This window comes from Scardinius erythrophthalmus (assembly GCF_964197995.2).
Source record: "Scardinius erythrophthalmus genome assembly, chromosome: 16".
Lineage (NCBI taxonomy): Eukaryota > Metazoa > Chordata > Actinopteri > Cypriniformes > Leuciscidae > Scardinius > Scardinius erythrophthalmus.
The window spans coordinates 19,995,156-20,014,633 of record NC_138236.1 but is presented as its reverse complement, the minus strand read 5'-3'; the positions used below and the strand labels follow the sequence as shown (position 1 = coordinate 20,014,633).

At 38.5% G+C, this 19,478-nt stretch overlaps 1 protein-coding gene across 1 annotated transcript; it reads left to right on the top strand.

Annotated features, from left to right (window-relative positions):
- The first annotated feature begins 6,737 nt into the window (after positions 1-6,737).
- On the top strand, positions 6,738-16,511 carry LOC308704242 (sterile alpha motif domain-containing protein 3-like). Its single transcript, XM_081388395.1, has 10 exons — positions 6,738-6,828; positions 8,019-8,228; positions 12,053-12,119; positions 12,309-12,467; positions 12,646-12,733; positions 13,350-13,514; positions 14,708-14,914; positions 15,135-15,297; positions 15,455-15,534; positions 15,690-16,511. Exons 1-10 carry the CDS (start codon positions 6,798-6,800, stop codon positions 15,984-15,986), a joined length of 1,467 nt encoding a protein of 488 aa, XP_081244521.1. The 5' UTR covers positions 6,738-6,797; the 3' UTR covers positions 15,987-16,511.
- Positions 16,512-19,478: the final 2,967 nt, after the last annotated feature.

The window sequence follows — 19,478 nt, the reverse complement described above, 5'->3', positions numbered from 1 at the left end:
GCCTCTCATTAAATTTCTAGTGAATTGAAGTAATCGTTAACTATGCAGATGTGGAAATGATCTGTAACTCGGTTATGGGTTCCTACACTCATGACATGGCCTAAGTGTTTTGAAAGTAGTTCTGCTTACCGCAGGCTCTACACTTTCTCATTTCTCTCCTGATCCTCCTCACTATCATCTGCCACAGGAGCTGATGAAGGTCAGAAAACATACACTACCGTTCAAAAGTTTGGGGTCAGTAAGATTTTTAATGTTTTTAAAAGAAGTATCTTCTGCTCACCAAGGCTGCATTTATTTGATTAAAAATACTGCAAAAACAGTAATATTGTGAAATATTATTCCAATTTAAAACAGCTGTTTTCTATGTGAATATAATGCTGTTCTTTTGAACTTTCTATTCATCAAAGAATTTTGAAAAAAAAAATTACACAACTGTTTTCAACATTGATAATAAAAATGAATGTTTCTTGAGCATCAAATCATCATATTAGAGTGATTTCTGAAGGATCATGTGACACTGAAGATTGGAGTAATGATGCTGAACATTAAAGCTTCGATCACAGGAATAAATCACAATTTAAAATATATTAAAATAGAAAACAGTCATTTTAAATTGTCATAATATTTCACAATATTACAGATTTTTTTTTTTTTTTTTATAAAATAATGCAGCCTTGGTTTTCTTTTAAAAACATTAAAAAATCGTACTGACCCCAAACTTTTGAACGGTAGTGTAAACAAACCCAGCACCGCCAATTAAGCAAAACAAAACAAAACGGATGGGCCGCCGATGTACAAATGTTATGGGCCGTTAAAAAGAAAAAGAAAAAACAATAGGCCTAATAATAAAAATAATGTATGAGTATATGAGATGTATCGGCCCAAAAAGCACGTCCGCCCACCGGGAAAGTGCGCGGTATGCATGATGGCCAGTCCAGCCCTGGTTGTACAAGTTGTTAGCACAAGTAGAAAGAGCCAGAAGACCAAGAGCAAAACATTACCGACATAAATACAACAAAAACAAATTTCGCAGATTCAACCACTGTCCTGCATAGCCTACCTGTTAATGCGACAGCTTTCGTGAACTGTCGTGTAACGTTACTGTGAGTGATGCTGCGGAGCGAGCGGGAAAACCTGGAGCGGATTAGCGGAATGCTTTGAGCGGAGCGGTGGGGGTGGGGAAGAGGGGCACCTCAGTCGATGAGGGCAGAGGGGCAGTGGCTCTAGCCACCGGGCCACCCCCCTGTGCACGGCCCTGGTCCATCTGTGTCACAGCTTGTTCCACAAAAGAAAGAGAGATGTGTAGATCTAATCGCATTAGTTTTATTAAATGAATAAAACAAAACTACTCTGGAGCATAGCACAGGAAAATAAAAAGAGAACCACAAAATGATCCAATACATCAACAATGACGGACAAAGAACTAAACTCAACAGGGGGTATAAATATACAGGATAACAAGGAACTAAACAAGAAACAGGTGAACATCATAATCAGTACCACAGCAACAAACGTATGTTCTATAATATAGTATGAATGTGTGTGTGAATGTTATTTGGACGTCCTATGTGCCATGTTGGCACTGTCATGTGACTTACCGGCATCAGTTGCGTCACTTTACTGTCATTCACAGATTCTCTCCTGCAGCCTCATGGGATAGTAAAGCGTCGTACGCACACTTCAGAATCTCACCAGAAGAAGTCATCTGGGTATTTTTCATCTACTCTTATGAGTACTGTGAATTTGGACATACTTGTCACATACATTTTTTTGCTTACTATAGTGGACGTATGAGATTTCGGGTGCAGCCAGAGTTTGACCCTCATAGGATGAACTTTTATTGTTTGACTTAGATATAAATGTCTTCATAATTTTTGAATATGCCAGTTTATACAGGATCATTTGTAAGAGCAAGGTCTCTTTCACAGTGAATCTGTACACAAATTCTCAAATACAGTTCAAATAAGAAATACATCATATTACATAATTTATGCAGGACAAATCCCCTATTCATAATCATACCATATGCTTTATGGCTTAACAGATATTTACATGAAATGACATACATTTTTTTTATTTTATTAACATCATATTTATAACAATAATTATAATTTATACAAATATTAGTAGGATAGACCATTTCTCAGATTCCCATAAATTTGATTTATAGATACATCTATTTATCTCCACACCGCTCTGTGTTAATGAAAGACATTTTGTCTGCATTATAAAAACACAACCTGACGTTTCTCACTGTCTACATAAACCCTAACTCTTCTGGGTATAATCTTGCTGACAATTATGTTTTCACTGCCCCTTACAGCATACACTCTGTCATATTTTACTGAAAGAGATATGTTCTCAAAACATTTAGAAAATAATGCCTGCCAGAGAGAACCATTCTTCTCCTTTGGGTAATATCTAACTGTAAGTCCACGTTCCCATCCTGGTTCAACTCCTATGTCAACCTCCCAGTACATCTGACCAGGTTCATGTTCTCCACAAAATTTTTCCTTATAACCTTTTGTGAAACTTCTGGAATTTGGCAAAGCAATCTTCCCCTTGAGACTGCAGATGGCTATCTTTTCTGATAGCCAGTTTCATGTCTTTGTCTAACGTATCTAATAGATCTAAGAAAAAAAAAAGAGTCAAACATTCTCCAAACAAATGATAACTTAATAAAACGTCTCCAAATATAATAAATATGGTGACCTAGACATATGTGTATAGGCCATAATGTTATTTGTATTTTGTGCATATTTTATGTTTAATAATAGTATATTTTTCTGTGTTTATCTTATATTTTTTTGTTTCTTATGTAATGTTTCTAAACTATGTATTTGGTATTTAGAGAGTAGGATGTGAATGTTTAGAGGATGTATTATTTAAGCCTGTAGTGGCATTACTTCCTGTGTGGTCAGCTGTGGAAGCACAAGGTTTTTCGTGTCTTTTGTTTGCTTCTGTTCTGTTTGGAAACTAGAATAAATCAGTTTTTTGTGAAGGAACCTATTTTTTACAGTCTATGGAAGGAACATGATGCGTGTAGAGACTTTACTGACACAGATAATCACCAAATTATGGACTTTACCTTTATGGTTGTGTCTTATAACAGAAACAAAAATGTGAGTATGTTAAATAATTTTTCATAAAACATTACCATGAGAGATGTTCATTAGGGCTCAACTCAGCATGTTTAACAGGGCCTGTCTCTCCAAACAATTAGTGGCAGGTCAGTTTCATAAGGGCCAAGGGTGAAATGGTCAGAAATCGCTTTAGCACTATCAATCCTTGTGCTAGAAAATAATCGTTTTAAATTTATCTGCCGCATAAAAGTCACATTGGTTGGTTAAGAATAAAGAATAAATGTTTAACATGGTTCGGCTCCAGCATCCCCACAACCCAGTGGTTTGGAGAATGGATGAATGTTTAAAAGGTTAACCCATAATGTTCCCTCTGAAAGTAATTTCAGCCATGTGTCATATACTCCCACCAGGGTCAATAAGTGCTCTCACAGTCACATTATGTTGCTTCTCGTTTCTTAAATTGCGCGTCCTTGATTTCTTTCCTTGCTTTCTTTCCTCACGCCATAGCAACTTACTCCCAACCCAAGGACGCACTTAAGTATCACTTCAAAGTTTAATCAACTGTGCTCAAGGTATCTGGCCTTATGTTGTTTAAGTTTGGTTATCTAAGAAATTCATAATAAATAATAATAAAGCATGATGCCCTGATGAAATATGTAAGCTGTATGGTTTAATTAAATTGCAAAATGTAAAATATAAATTAACATTATAGTGACAGATATGAAGGGGGAGGAGAATTAAACGTGCATCAAGTTTTTCGACAAGAAAGACACATACACCTGTGCATCCTCACTCATATGTCCTCTGGAAGCTTCCTCACTCCTCGTTCCTCGTGGTGCAGTTAGAGAATTCTTATTCTTCTTTTGAATTTAATGGCGGTTGGCAAATTAGCTTTGATGTCGTTCAAGAAATCCCTCAACAAAAACACATTATTAGGCCTACAAAAAGCTGTCATTACACTTTCATCCTGTCAAAATGATATCCTAGCTTCTTCTAGGCTTGAAACTGTGTCCACGGTGTTTCTCTCCCTCCTTGCAGATGGGGCAAACCAATCTCTGATCATTCTCACAGAAAAGTTTGAGTTGCTCTTCATGGACAGGACACAACAGTTCTTGTGCTTTCCTTGGAGTCTGTTGTTTTGTCTTGCGCTGTTGTTGAACGACGTCCACAACGTTTCTCAGAACTCGGTTACCTTTAACATCCTGTCTGGGGAAGTTTCTCTGCATTCTGGGCATTTGTGAGCATCTTCACTCGATTCCAAATAACTTGTAATACACTGTAGGCAGAAAGCATGCTCACAGGGCAAACTTACTGGATCTCGGAAGTCACTCAAACACACTGGACACATGAGGTGGAGAGACATAGAAGCCATGAAATCTCTTTTTAGAATCATCTGATGTTCAGTGAAAAACAGAAAGCTTCCCCTTTTGAAGTCCGACTATGTATACACTCCTGATGGAACAATGAATCTGTAGAGTTTGTTCAGTCTTTTATTGTGTGAGATCACACCCTCTCGCTTTAGTGAACAGGATGTTTTACTTCTGCATTGAATTCATGAAAAAATAAATAAAGAATCCTTTATAAAACAGTATTGCAAACAATTTAATATAATACTAATAAAAATAATTTGTTAGTATTAGTATAAATGTAAAAAAACTTACAGCATCTGTTAGGTCAATGTTAATATATAAATATAAAATATACAAGGGAAAAGTTTACATTTATAAAATATTTAATTTTATATGATTAAATATATTTTTGGACTTTTCTAATAGAAAAAGTGGAGAACTTTGAGTTACGAAAGTTAAAAATGGATTGTGAGTGAATTTATGAATTTATGTTGAGTTTTTACAACCATAAAGGGATAGTTCCCCCAAAAATTTAAATTCTGTCATCATTTCCTCACCCATTATTTGGTTCAAACCTGTATGAATTTCTTTCTTCTGCTGAACACAAAATAATATATTTTGAAGAATATGGGTAACCAAACAGTTAAAGGACCCCACACTCTCAGAAATAAAGGTACAGTGAGGGTACAATTAAGTACTTTAAGGTACAAATTTCACAAATGTGCCAGCAAAGGAACAAACATGTATTCAGCTGAGTACCAAAAAGTACCTTTCCAAAGAAAAGGGGTACACAATGAAATATGCATGGTGAAAGGTACATATATGTACCCTTTGAAAAGGTACATTGTCATATAAAGTAATAGTTAAGGTACAACATTCACAAATGTACCATTAAAGGTCCTATCGTGTTCCCATTGGGTACTTAGAAGTACCTTTTGGGTACACATCCTGCAGGGTACAAAAAAGTACCTTATTCAAGTCAAAGGGTACACTTCATGTGGGGTACTAAGAAGTACTTTTCAAGTTACAGGGTACACAATCCTCTGGGGTAGCAGCTACTTATGTGTGCCTTTTCTAAGACTGATAGAGCCTTTGTCATAATTTGTAAATGTGGTATGCTGAATAATCCTCTGTGATAAGTGCATAATTATTATCACTATCAAGTTTCGTAAGTATTTTCATTCGTTTCTGCTAAGGGATTATTTACAGATTTATACTCGATTTTTATAATTATTATCATTATTGTTTTCATTTAAATAATTGTTGCATATATTGTGGGTTCTATAAGCACTATTGGTTCGAATTAATTCAATAATATATTATTATAGTTAAGATAGATGTGTGTGCTTGGTTGTGTGTGCGTGGGCGCGGCTTGCGTGCATTTAGAGAAGGAGTTCTTCTCGCGATACGTTTCATTCAAGATAAAGCAAAGCTGATGGTCGCATCATTAATTAATATCATCCTTTACAGGTAACGAATGTATAAAATGTACACCATCATTGTTTTAGATCTTCATAAGAAGGACTGTTAATTGTATTATTTCTTATGTATATGAGACTGTTGAGTCTGTAAACTATAGTGTTAACGATCTGTGCTGCGAACATTGTTAGCAAACCTGGTGTGATTAGCGCCCGCGCGCCGCGAGTTATGCAGAGATAAAAATGTGGAGATAAAGTACCGAGTATAGTGTTATTCTGCATGTTTTATGTTTTCCTTTATTCATTAATTCTGTGATAAGTTTATTTCATGCTGTTTCACTGATAGTGAGTATGTATGTGACGTCATGAGTATAGGGTGAACTTGGATGTCAATGGCATGAATGGAATTTGAGTGTTTACAAGAGCAGCATGTAAACAAACTAATCTTCAGCGGCGAAATAAAAGCCTTTTATTGACGAGACCGGTCTGCGAGACCTCCAGCTCACAGCGGGGTCTCTGAGCAGGACTGGCCGAGCGACGAGCTAGCGGCTGGGGCAGGCGCCTGCTGGCTGTCACCTCACATTGAGCTTCTCAACTCCGAAAACTTTTAAGCAAATTGTCAATTTGGCATCAATTTTCACAAGACTGCCTATATTCGAAATCTAAACAGTTCTTTTCTCGCCTAAAACGTTCTCATAAGTGAATTTAGTGATGAATAAGATGGCGAAAATTGTTAAAATTGTCCTGTTGTTGGTCTGTCTAATATTATGACTGGCTGTTTTTTTCGCGCCGTTATTCGCGTTCTACGTCAGCGGTCACTTGACGCCTCTTTCTTTCACTCACTGTCAGTCGCTGGAGCCTGCTGGACCCTTTGCAGCTCAACAATGGCCCTGCCAACTTTATCATCAGATGAGCTGATCCAAACTTTAAAAGAAGATGGTTTAACTATGACAGAGATTGAAGTGCAGAAATTCAGAGGTGAGTACTGTCGTTAGCTAACGTAAAGTTACATTTAAGTGACACTTGCTGATTAAAGTTGGCTGCACGTTAGCTAAGTTACAGTTAGATCGAACTAACATTTATATCGGGACTTATTTGTAAGTTTCCACTAACGTTCGTTAGCTAGTTGTAAAGATTGTAAAGAAAAAAGCATAATATTAGCTGACCTAGCTAACGTTTGCCAGCTTAGAGTTGGCTCGTTAGCTCGAGTTCCTCATACAGAAAAGTTGAGTTAAAGTTAAGTTGATGTCCAAATAGTGCTGCAGCTATGTAGATAATCAATTGTGTAGGTGTTTAGTGTACGGGTATTGTATATTTATATGTTGAAGATGTTGGATGATGTTCGATTCCATTTGTGCACGTGGAACTCAGTTTAACGTTAGAAGATGGCGGCTATGTTGTGCACGTTAGAATAGACTAGTTGCATGTGGCCGCCATTTTGGACATCGGATCAGCGAGTGTGCGGTTAGACACTTCCAGTTTCGCGTTACGCCCGGTGCAGGTAGCCGGATAAAGCCGAAATGTATCTTTTATAGTTGTTTATAGAATCAATTATCACTTAAAATACTTCTAAGATCCATATTACTATCACACGAGCGAGTGGCAATTAAATGCACCGGCGTAATGCGACACACTCGCTGATCCGAAATCCAAAATGGCGGCCACGCGCAACTAGCCTATTCCCGGGTCTTCTCTATAGCAGTGTTTCTTAAACGTTTTTCAACATTGTAACTTACCCCCTTTGAATTGCTTTTTTAAGCCAAGTATCCCCTAACCAGTGCAAAACATTTTTGGTAGGACTTTTTTTAAAGAGGAAGAATACAAACAGCCTTTTTAAACAAAAACAAAAAAAAACATTTAAATGTTTTTTTTTTTTCAAATGTAGAATCCATCACTTAATTCATTCATTAATATAGTATAATTATTGTAGGAATTATGCATGATGTATTTTTAAATCAGTATTTTTGCAAAAAAATTCACGTACTCCAAAGTATCCCTAGGGGTACACTACCAATATTTGAGAAACACTGCTCTACGGAACAAATGAAATCTGTGGGAATTTCTGAAATGTGGACAACCAGTTACTGTGTATATACCCATAATGCATGAGTAATGATCAAATTCCAATGTGCTATTTATTAATAGAAAATTTACTTTTTACTTAATAGAAAATGAAGTGGATGGAGAGACGGTACACCTGGGCTTAACTGACTCAATGCTGGACCATCTATTTAAAGGCTCGTTCAAAAAGCAGGCCAAGTTCCTTCAAATAGTACGAAAGATGCAAGAGCCTGGACACAGAGAGGCCTGTCCCACTCAAAGGAACACACAACCCAACATGGGTAGAGACTGTCCCGTAACGGCTACTCACAGCACAGGTAGCCCCCCCCCCACCCCACCCCACCCCACCCCACAGCACTTCAATGTTATTAATGGAGAGTAGGGCTGGGCGATAAAACGATAGCGATAATTATCGTGATATAATTTTTCTCGATAAAACGATATCAAGAGGTCGATAAATGTTCGATAACGTTTTTGCGTTCCAAAAGCGTAACGAAACTCATTTGAACCGCGCGCCACACGGACCATTTATCCGCTCGGCTCAATGTCCAAACGGCAGCGTGAGCTCAGTAGAGCCGATGCGTTTACTCTGATCGGTCTCGGTCACGAAATCCAGTGAAAAGGAACACAATGTAAAGGCAGATGAAACAGCGCTGACAAACAGGAGAAACACTGCGCAACGATAGTCATTTTCCGTCTACAAATTCCCATCATTTACCATGGATTTACTGTAACATTAGCCTAGTAATATTAACTGCACCATGAAAAGTGGGATATACATATTGAATTGTATTATATTATTAATGTAGACAATGTATTAAAGGACTAATGGAATATAATTACAGTATTTAATGTATAAAGCTATTTAATGTATATAAGTATATAAGCTAATGTATTTACTGGCTACTGTTTTTCATACAAATACCATAGAAACAGACCTGCCAACCTGTACGCATTTTGCGTAGCGGATACGCATTTTGACATCAAAGTACGCTGGTACGATTTGTTAGTCTAAACTACGCAAAAACCTGGTGACGCCTCTGCACGCGCAGTCCTCAAATCAAGCAACAGCAAAAGAAGAAGAGTTCGACCAATCATAGCGCTGGATTCATTCCCCAAATAGCAAGCGGGGATGATTGACAGATGCGTAAGGCCTATCATTAAAAAGAGACTGAAAATCGACACCAATAAAGAATCCCGCTCGATCCGCCTTCTTCTACTCCCGCGGCCCGCAGTCTGACTGATTTCATAAGCGAGGACAGTAACGTTACAGTAGTCACTGTACATCTGACTCCTGAAGGTAAACGGGCTGGGCTGGGCTCGATATGGAAAGTTGAAATATTGTACTGAGTTAACCTAATCCTATGGATTCGATGATCACACGGATCGCATGGATTATCTTACTAATACTCCGTTCTTCATGGTCACTCAGAAAAAGAGGAAGACATCATTCAGCCACGCAAATAATAAAATGCTCAAGAAATACTGAACAATAAATCTTAATAAACTTGAAATCGCTATGGCTTCGTGATTATGAAAGTGATGTGATCATTTGTGGATTACGGATAAGCGCGAGTCTGGAGAAACAGGCGTTTATTAATTAATTCTCAGTGCTAAGAAACGTAGCCTTCATGTGTTACGTTATTGTGTTAATAATAACTAAAGTACCTAATTATGTTACATATTTATTTTGTATGAAAACTAGCGTGTTAGTTATGGATTAAAAAGTACCGTTGTATCAGTGCTGCGCGAGCTCTCTCACAAACACGGACGCGCGCACAGAGAGAAGATAATTGTAAAATTAAATTTGACGGGCTAAGTTTAAATTTTGTTCTTGCTTGTTTTTTGTTTTTTTCTGTGAAAATGCCAGAAAGCATTTTGTATTATCCATCCTTGTTTTTAAAATTCGTTAAATGACGAACGTTTTAACAGCCCTTATACACGGGTTTCTTGTATACAAACTATACCGGATGCGCGCGCATCCAGGAGGCAGAAAACCGCTATCTGTTATGCCGAGTTCTGTAAAAGAACATTGTAATTAACGTAGATTTCGCATTGTTTGTAATTTCTTGTTGACTCAATAATAAACTGCAATTTCAGAGTTGGATCTGTTTGTTTGTGTCTCATATTTAAAACGTCCAACTGTTTACGAATCAAAATCCGGACATAATGTGATGCATGTATGAATTATTATGTTAGACTAAGTTAGTAATGTAATAGCCAATGTTAGCAGTGCAGCATCTCTAGACCCCGAATTTGCTTTTATATAAGTGAACTTTGTTTACGTTACTTTACGACCTGCAACATTTCATGACACATATAACGTTACTTTACTGTAAATCAAAGATTTGACGATGGATTATGTGAGAAGCCATTAGTACCTCCGACCGTGGCGATTATAATCTATATATAAATATTAAAAAACTTAATCTCAGCAATGGTGAGATCTTACCGGATCCCTGCGCAATACATGACGATCTTTGGATTGTGGATGACAAGAGGTGGCCAGCAATTGTATGGCCTGATATATATAATTATCTTATTCAGACACCAAGTGTGTATACAAGAGAAATGATTAGAGCGTACAAATCCCTTGATGCATACAACTATATACGTGCTATGTGGTCATGTGCAGCTCGTCAAATTATGAATAGAAAGAATATAACATACAACTTCCTCCTTCTGTCCCACTCTTCCATTCGCCTAGATTTGGAATTACTTACAACACGTATAATTTAAATGAGCAGATAAAACACAACAGATAGGCCTGCATGTAAATAAATTACGCAACAACTCCTTGGCATTTTGACTTAGCGACAACAAAACCACTTTGCTACTAGCTTAAACCCTTTACTCCGGTACGAAGACCGCGGGTCTTTTGCCTCTTGGTTGCGTGCGCAAGCAGTGATGACGTCGCCGAGAAACCCATGTGTCGGATTTAAGTATTCAAGTATCTAACTTACCGGTATACTTGATATTCTTTTTAGAATAAGTGATTCGTTATGCTATTATTGGACTCCTGTCTATTTATTGTCAACTGTTTCCTATAATGTTTTGGCTAACATTTATTCAGCTAATGCGTGTCCTGTTTAAAATGCGCAATGTTCAAATGCAAAGACCACGTCACAAATAGAAGCCCTTTTCCCTGTGTTATTTAGTATCATATTTGGATATTGGAATAATAAATTAAGTAGCCTATCTTTTTTTTTTTTACAGTTTTATAGTGGTTTCTTAATTTTAGACTAGTTGACCAGCACACATTTTATGCAATGCAATATAATGCATGTGTGTCGTCGTCGCCGTCGTCGTCCACACCCCCACCCCCCCCCCCCCCCACCCCGTCGGTACGCAAAAAATAATTTCAAGGTTGGCAGGTATGTAGAAACCATAATGTTACATTTTGCCATGATAGTGAGGTGCTACAGGCTATGCCTGGTTTCATCTGTGGTAGTCATGATCTAAATGCGTGATACTGGATGACCAATGGTTAAGTTAAATAAAACTCAGAATCAGAAAAGTCAGTATTACATAAAAAAAAAAAATGATATGTTCTGACAATAGAGTAGTTTAAAACCACAATTAACGCTCTGGTTTCTACAACTGTCACTTAGGAGCAAAAATCTGCCTTAAACTTGAAAGAAATAAAGATTTGACTTTTATCGTGATAATTATCGATATCGACTGATTTTTTATTTTTTTTGGCCATATATCGCCCAGCCCTAATGGAAAGGTGATTTATGAAGTAGTGTTGTCACAATACCAAAATTGTGACTTCGATATGATACCAGACTAAATACCTCAATATCGATACCATGGGGAAAAAAACTAAATCAGTAGTAGTAGTAATTGAAAAATATGACAGAACTTACAATTCATTGTTTTTTAAATTCATTTGAAAAAATTCTTCTTTTTGACCATTCCTTCCCCTTAAAATAAAATAATAATAATTGCATGCCATTGACATTATCAATCATGTTAACATTTGCTAACCTTTAACAATTCTGGTTAGGATGACCAAAATCTAATTTCATGAAACGAGTTATTTAATATTTTTTAAATGTAATTTTATAATTACAATATAGATATTTAATTTAATTGTATCTCTGCTATATGAAGGCAATATAATTATTTATTCTTACAGAGGACATGGACACAGAGGAGATCCACACTATTACATTTCAAGTGCTAGATGTTGATGCTGCTACGAGGTAAGTGTTGAGTTTCATTCAACTGCAACACCAACTCTCTTTTATTAAGCTCTTATACTTACCTGTTTTAAAGAAATCGAAACAAATCATTGTACTTTAAAGTGGCCGTGAGGGCCTCTCGGCTACCGTAGTACTTACTATAACGAACTAACAGACGTAAATTGTCTTTATTTTTTCTTGTAAAACTAGTTCTCAGTCCTTTGGGAGACTGCCTGATGTTTATGTCCTCCCATCATTCCCTAAAGAGCTTCAAGCAAAGCTGGATGCCAAAGAGGAGGTCCAGAGAGTTCCACAATACAGGCACAAAATAATACGAGTATTGCATGAGACTGTTGCCATGTATACTATGTAAGTACTACTGGCTGTATTCTTTGTCCCGTGTGTGTGTTGTGTGTCTTGTTTTTTGTCTCTTGCTGCTCATTCTGTCTTTTGTTGGCACTGTTTCTGCTGGACTTGTCCATTCACCAATCCAATCCAGATGCTATATCTATCACTAATCATTTACTTTTACTGGTTTCTGTTCTAGGTATCCCACTCACACAGAGTATGTCAAGGTAGCCCAGGCATTAATCCGGAAATACCCATTCCTGAAGGATGTTACGGGAAATGGCTATGTAAGTAGCTTTGCTTAATGTACTCCATGATAAATATTAAACCATGTGAATGAACTCTGAAAGTCATTGTTGTCTAGCTAGCTTTGTTGTAGTCCTATCCTTCATCCTAATATGTGTGTATTAAGTCTCTGGAGTGACAATGGAAGCGTCCATATGCCAATCGACCGTTTCCCCGTTTATAGGAGCAATGTGACCACTCACCTGCAGCAGGTCTCTGAATAAAAGCACAAATGTTTACCTCAAAGCTTCCTCCAGACCTCCACCAATGAGGTGGGATAATTAATTAGTTAATATCCAGTCAGTTGTACAATTGATTAATCAGGTATGTCCTGGTCACTTATTCCAATAGTATAGGACAGGAAATGGTAGATGCAGTTTTACTTTCAGGAAGTAGTGGAGCTGGTGAATATAGCCTATAGGCTACTGTATATGGACACACATTTGAGCCTTGATTCCGCGACCTGCTGCAGGTGAGTGGTCATATTGCACATATAAACTGTGAAACGGTCTTTTGGCGTATGGACGCTTCCATTGTAACTCCATGGGACTAGCTTTGTTCATCCAAAGTGAGAGGTTTTGTTGAGTAATTTGGATTTATTTTTGTTGTTGAAATAAGCATACCTGGCACATGTCGCTGAAACGCAAATTCAAGACCGAACGTGCTCCACTTGTCCAAAATGATGAAGTGAAACTGATCAAAGAGAAGTTTGCCCATGGAACGAAGTCCAAGCTACCTGATGCTGAGAGTGCAAACACCTCTCTGAGAACCAAGCCACGATCAGTGAGTTGGATTTAAATAATTTTTGTTGTTTGATTGTCAAACAAGGGAGGGAAAGGGGGTGGGGAGTTGATTAGTCACATGTGCACAAGCCGTGGTAAGGGTCGAACTGTAAGGTCGTATCCTTACCTAATTTCTTGTCTCAGCTAGGGCTGTCGTGGTGAAGGAATTTCCCTTGCGGTAATTTTGAGTGGCTCAATAGCGCGATGTGCCATTTATTTATTTATTTATTTATTTATTTATTTATTTATTTGATTTATTTATATTTATTTGTTGCTATATAAATAAGTGTTATGATGTGGTCAGCATGCACAAAAACTAGTACATTTTCAGTAATGTAACCGAAACTAAACAGTGTCTATCTGCGCATTGAAAGGCTGTCACTCAGCACGCAGTTACAGTGGGAACAGCCTGTCTTTGATTCATATAACCGTTCGTTCAACGAACACGTTCAAAAACGCTGATTCATTTAAAGATAGTGATGAAACAAGGTGTTACTTTATTTTTAACTTTGAGCTCCACTTTTCAAGGCTCAGCTTACCGCGTCGCATGGGTAACGCTGAAGCTGATGCGATTTAATGTGTGGCTTTCTGATTTTTGTTTCCTGCGGCTTCCTCACGCTGTGGAATGCTGACCAGCGCTGTCACTGATGCCAGGGACATATTCAACATATTTCGCTTTCCTTGGACACAGCAACCTTTTCACAAATCTATATGACTTTACCTCATAGACAGACGCAGGTAATCGCACGCAATCCGTCGATCATTCGTCGGTCTATTTAGGCTTAAGTGCAAATTCACAAAGCCTCTGTACAAATCACCATGATAAAAAAAGTCTCGTTATCATTATTAACTTATTTAACATTCAATATATGTGAGCGAAGTTCAAAACAAGAAGGGTATTATTGCCTTATGAAAAAAGAAAATGCGAATATTGCGGTGTGCTGCGATTACTTGCATTCCTCTGCGGTTGGCTTGTCAGTAGCGCGGTACTGCAATATTGCGGTTATCGCAACAGCCCTAGTCTCAGCTAAACATACCCCCCCCTGCCTGTCTCTTTCTTTCACTCACCTCTCCTCCTCTCTTTTTTCCCCCTCTCTTAGAATACAGAAGTCAGATCTCTCAGTCTCTGTCCCACACTCCCCTGGCCTGATCCTTTTTTTAATTTTTCTGTTCTGTTACTATTTTGGTCAATAGGAACTTGATGTTCTTGGGGAAGATGCATCTTCAATCGCTGGTCATGTTAAGATTCTGCAAACACAATACAGCAAGGCGCAGCCAGACACTGTGATTGTACGCGACCTAATGCAGAGAACTTTAGCATGGAGGCAAAAGGAGATTGCAGAAGGAATGAGTGTTGAGGACACTGTGAAGAAATATCCCTTCTTAAAGACACCCTCAGGAGTAAGTGTTAAAAGTTAGATGTACCCTAGAACAACAAGACCTTTATAAAAACATTTAAATAAGTCTTGACTTTGTAAACATGGTTTGTTTAAACAGAGCTAGTATAGTCTAGAATTATACTCCACTTCGCATTCTCTTAACCCCCCCATAGCATGTTAAAATACTCTGTAATCCCCTTTCCCTCATGGTCAGGTGCTTACTTGTCTTTGTCTTTCTGCAGCTGTTGGAGGAGGTGGGTCGTATCCACTCCACAGCGAGCATTAGCTTCACTGATGGCTTTAACCAGATTGTTCCCAAAGTACTTGCCCTGGCTCAAGGAAAATCTCCACTAGTCAAACAGTACTTGGAGGCCAGAGAAGAAGCGCTTACCGAGGATCTACCAGGTACTTACAAAACGCTTATTATGAGTGTACTCACACAAATCAGTAGACAAAGTGCATTTTGAGATGATAATCAGATTTTGTGTTTGTATAAGCTACTGGATGCCTAAAATTTCCTTCAGGATGAATAAAGTATCGATTTTTCATGATTCTCTTCTAGGAATGGACTTCAGAGCGGCACTAATCCTCCTGCCAATCATTTTTAAAGAGAGTGTGGATCATCACATTATGATGGGAGAGGTATGGATCTCTAGCACTCTAGTGTTTTGTATTTTTTTTCTTTTTTGGGGGGGGGGGGGGAGGAATGATAGGATAGGATCGGATCGGATCGACTATCTCTTTTTCTTTTACCAAACATGTGTTTGCATCCCTGTCTACTTTGCTGTATTCTTCAGGGTGAACACAACACACCATACCCAATTGTCCAGGTGACCCAAGAAGACTGGAAGTCCACATTTGAGGGACGAAGCTCCTGTTCCCTGAAGGTAGACAGGGTCGAGGTGTGTGAAGGCATGAAGGTAGAGGAAGCCATGATCTCCTCGTTTTATTCATATTTTGTTTTCAATCTTGAATACCAACCCAAAAACAAGAACACTCTGACATTTCTCCAGCGATGTATTGCGAAAATTAATGTGAAGGGAGACCGGCCTCTGCCGACGACTGTAACCAGAGTTATAAACCACCTCTTCTAAATGCCTCGTTTACACCCACGTTTACACCAGTGCCCTAAGTGCCAAAGAAAAACTTTCACTCTTATGAAGTTGGTCCAACATGTGGGACTAACTCATGCCCATGAGGCAGGCTTCTCGATCACATGTGGACTCAATGACTGCCAATCCACTTTTTCTAGTTACCCATCTTTCAGATGTCATGTTTATAGAAAACATAGAGCTTGTATTTTACCTGCTAGTGAGGAGCCTGCTAGTGAAAACCCTGCTTCTGAAGATGAACATGAGCATGTTATGTGTGATGATGCAGATGTCCAAACCCCCCCTTGTATGGACACACTTTTATATAACTTTAAAAATAATCTTTGTAGCTTCATCCTAAAATGCAGGGAAAAAAACAATTTACCAGAATCAGTTCAGCAGGAAATTCTTAGTGATGTAAACTTTTTATTTTGTTTTTTTAAGGAGAATTACGATGAATTTGTATCTTATCATCTTAAAGAAAATGGTTTTGATGTCAAAGGATGTCCTGAACTTCAGCAGGTTTTACAGTCCAATGATTTTTTTGAGGAAGCATCAAAAGAGTTCTCTTCTCAGTTCAAATTGAAAGAATACTGTAAGTCAATGTTAGACTTGACTGAACCAGTTCAATACACTTTAAGAGGGTCTACAGGACATAAAATAGGTAGCTTCTCCTATGTTCCCATTTCTGATGTTTTAAAAAAATATTGTTCTCATGAGGATGTATGGGATGACATAGTGTCTGTAAATATTGAAGATGAACAGGTCTTAACTGACTTTAGTGATGGATTGTACTATAAAGAGCATCCTTTCTTTAGAGAATATCCAAATGCATTACGACTGCATTTTTATGAGGATGAATTTGAGGTAGTAAATCCTTTGGGATCAAAGAAAACAAAACACAAACTGTGCGCCTTCTACTACACTGTAGGTAATGTACATGGAAGGTACAGGTCTCAAGTGAAGCATATTCATTTAGCATTACTGGTGCGCTATTCCTATTTAAAGGAGTGTGGCTTAGAAGTTATCCTAAAGCCACTGCTAGATGATCTTAAAGTGCTCTCAACAGATGGGTTCACCCTCACTGTTGGTGGGGTTGAGCAGAATGTCCATGCAGCCCTAGCTACCATTTCAGGTGATAACCTTTCAGCTCACATGATTGGAGGATACAGTATGTCATTTAACTCAGGAAGAGTTTGTAGACATTGTATGGGAACATATACAGATATAAAAGAGAAATTTCAGGAAGATAGTTATGTTTTAAGAACATCTGACGTTCACCGGTATCACCTGGAATGTATCCAGCAAAATCCTGACAGTAGAGTAACATATGGGGTACAGTGTAGTTGTCCGTTTAATGTGCTTCCTTATTTTGATGTTACGAAGTCCTTACCTCCAGACATAATGCATGACATGTTAGAGGGTGTCATACCTTTAGTTTTGAAACTTGTCCTGTGCCAAGCTCATAAAGAGAAACATATTAGCATACAAGAGGTGAACGAAGAGCTGCAGAGAATGACAATAGGTCAAAATGATAGAGCAAATAAGCCAGTACAGTTGTCTGAAAGATTACTACAAAAAGGAGGCATTGTGGGCTCGGCATCTCAGAAATGGTGCCTTTTTAGACTTATTCCTTTTTTGATCGCACATCGTATACCTCCTGAGTGTCAATATTGGCGTGTGTACCTGTTGTGCCGAGAAATTGTAGATATTGTTCTAGCTCCAACGGTGAGAAGAGAGAACCTTCCTCTTTTAGATGTACTTGTGCAAGAATTTTTGACAGAGTTGAAAGCTGTATTTGGAAATGTTATTACACCGAAGTGCCATTATTTAATTCATTATTCTAGATTAATTTCAATGTTTGGGCCTCTTCGTTCTCTCTGGTGCATGAGGTTTGAAGGCAAACACCAATATTTTAAGAATATTGCAAGTAATTGTCGTAATTTCATTAATATAGCTTCCACTCTGAGCAACCGCCACCAGTTAAAACAATGCTGGGAGTTTTCTTCAAATAATTTCTTAGATGATTTTGAGAAGGTACCAAGAAGCAGTACTAGCACTCCATTTTGTTCTTTACCACTTACTCTCCAGTGTGCTCTAGAGCAATATTTTACTGATGTTTCTTTTAGTGAAGATAAAGTTATTCAACGTGTTTCAGAAGTAACCGTTAACAATGTCAAGTATGCCACACAAGATGTTTTTGTTTTGGATGTGTTGCATGGTGAGAGAATTCCTCTTTTTTTCCAAATGAAATACATTTTTAATGTGGACACTACATGGGTTTTTTGTGGAAAACTGATATATCCAAAGTATTTTAGCCAGCACTTTTATGCTTATTCAGTCAAATTTGACCTGGAATGGACTGTGATACAGCCTGGGGCAGAGCTAGATTTTAATGCCCTTGATATATATACAGTTGATGGTGATATCTTTGTGGCAATGAAATACTGTGTGTAAGAATTATTGTACAAATATTTTAGCACTTTCATGAATTGACTAATCTTTTGATGTTGTCTTTCTCTTTAAAGGATTAGTTCACCCCAAAATGAAAATTTCCTAATACACTGCTCAAAAAATATAGGGAACACTTAAACACAATGTAACTCCAAGTCAATCACACTTCTGTGGAATCAAACTGTCCATTTAGGATGCAACACTGATTGACAATCAATTTCACATGCTGTTGGGCAAATGGAATAGACAACAGGTGGAAATTATAGGCAATTAGCAAGACACCCCCAATAAAGGAGTGGTTCTGCAGGTGGTGACCACAGACCACTTCTCAGCTCCTGTGCTTCCTGGCTGATGTTTTGGTCACTCTTGAATGCTGGCGGTGCTTTCACTCTAGTGGTAGCATGAGACGGAGTCTACAACCCACACAAGTGGCTCAGGTAGTGCAGCTCATCCACGACGGCACATCAATGCAAGCTGTGGCAAGAAGGTTTGCTGTGTCTGTCAGCGTAGTGTCCAGAGCATGGAGGCGCTACCAGGAGACAGGCCAGGACATCAGGAGACGTGGAGGAGGCCGTAGGAGGGCAACAACCCAGCAGCAGTACACGCTACCTCCGCCTTTGTGCAAGGAGGAGCACTGCCAGAGCCCTGCCAAATGACCTCCAGCAGGCCACATGTGCATGTGTCTGCTCAAACAGTCAGAAACCGACTCCATGAGGGTGGTACGAGGGCCCGACGTCCACATGTGGGGGTTGTGCTTACAGCCCAGCACCGCGCAGGACGTTTGGCATTTGCCAGAGAACACCCAAGATTGGCAAATTCGTCACTGGCGCCCTGTGCTCTTCACAGATGAAAGCAGGTGCTTTCACAGTGCTTTTCACAATTCGCCACTGGCGCCCTGTGCTCTTCACAGATGTTGCAGGCAGCAGAACGTTCTCCACGGCGTCTCCAGACTCTGTCACGTCGGTCACATATGCGCCCTGTGATCTTCACAGATGAAGAAGGTTCACACTGAGCATGTGAAAGAGTCTGGAGACGCCGTGG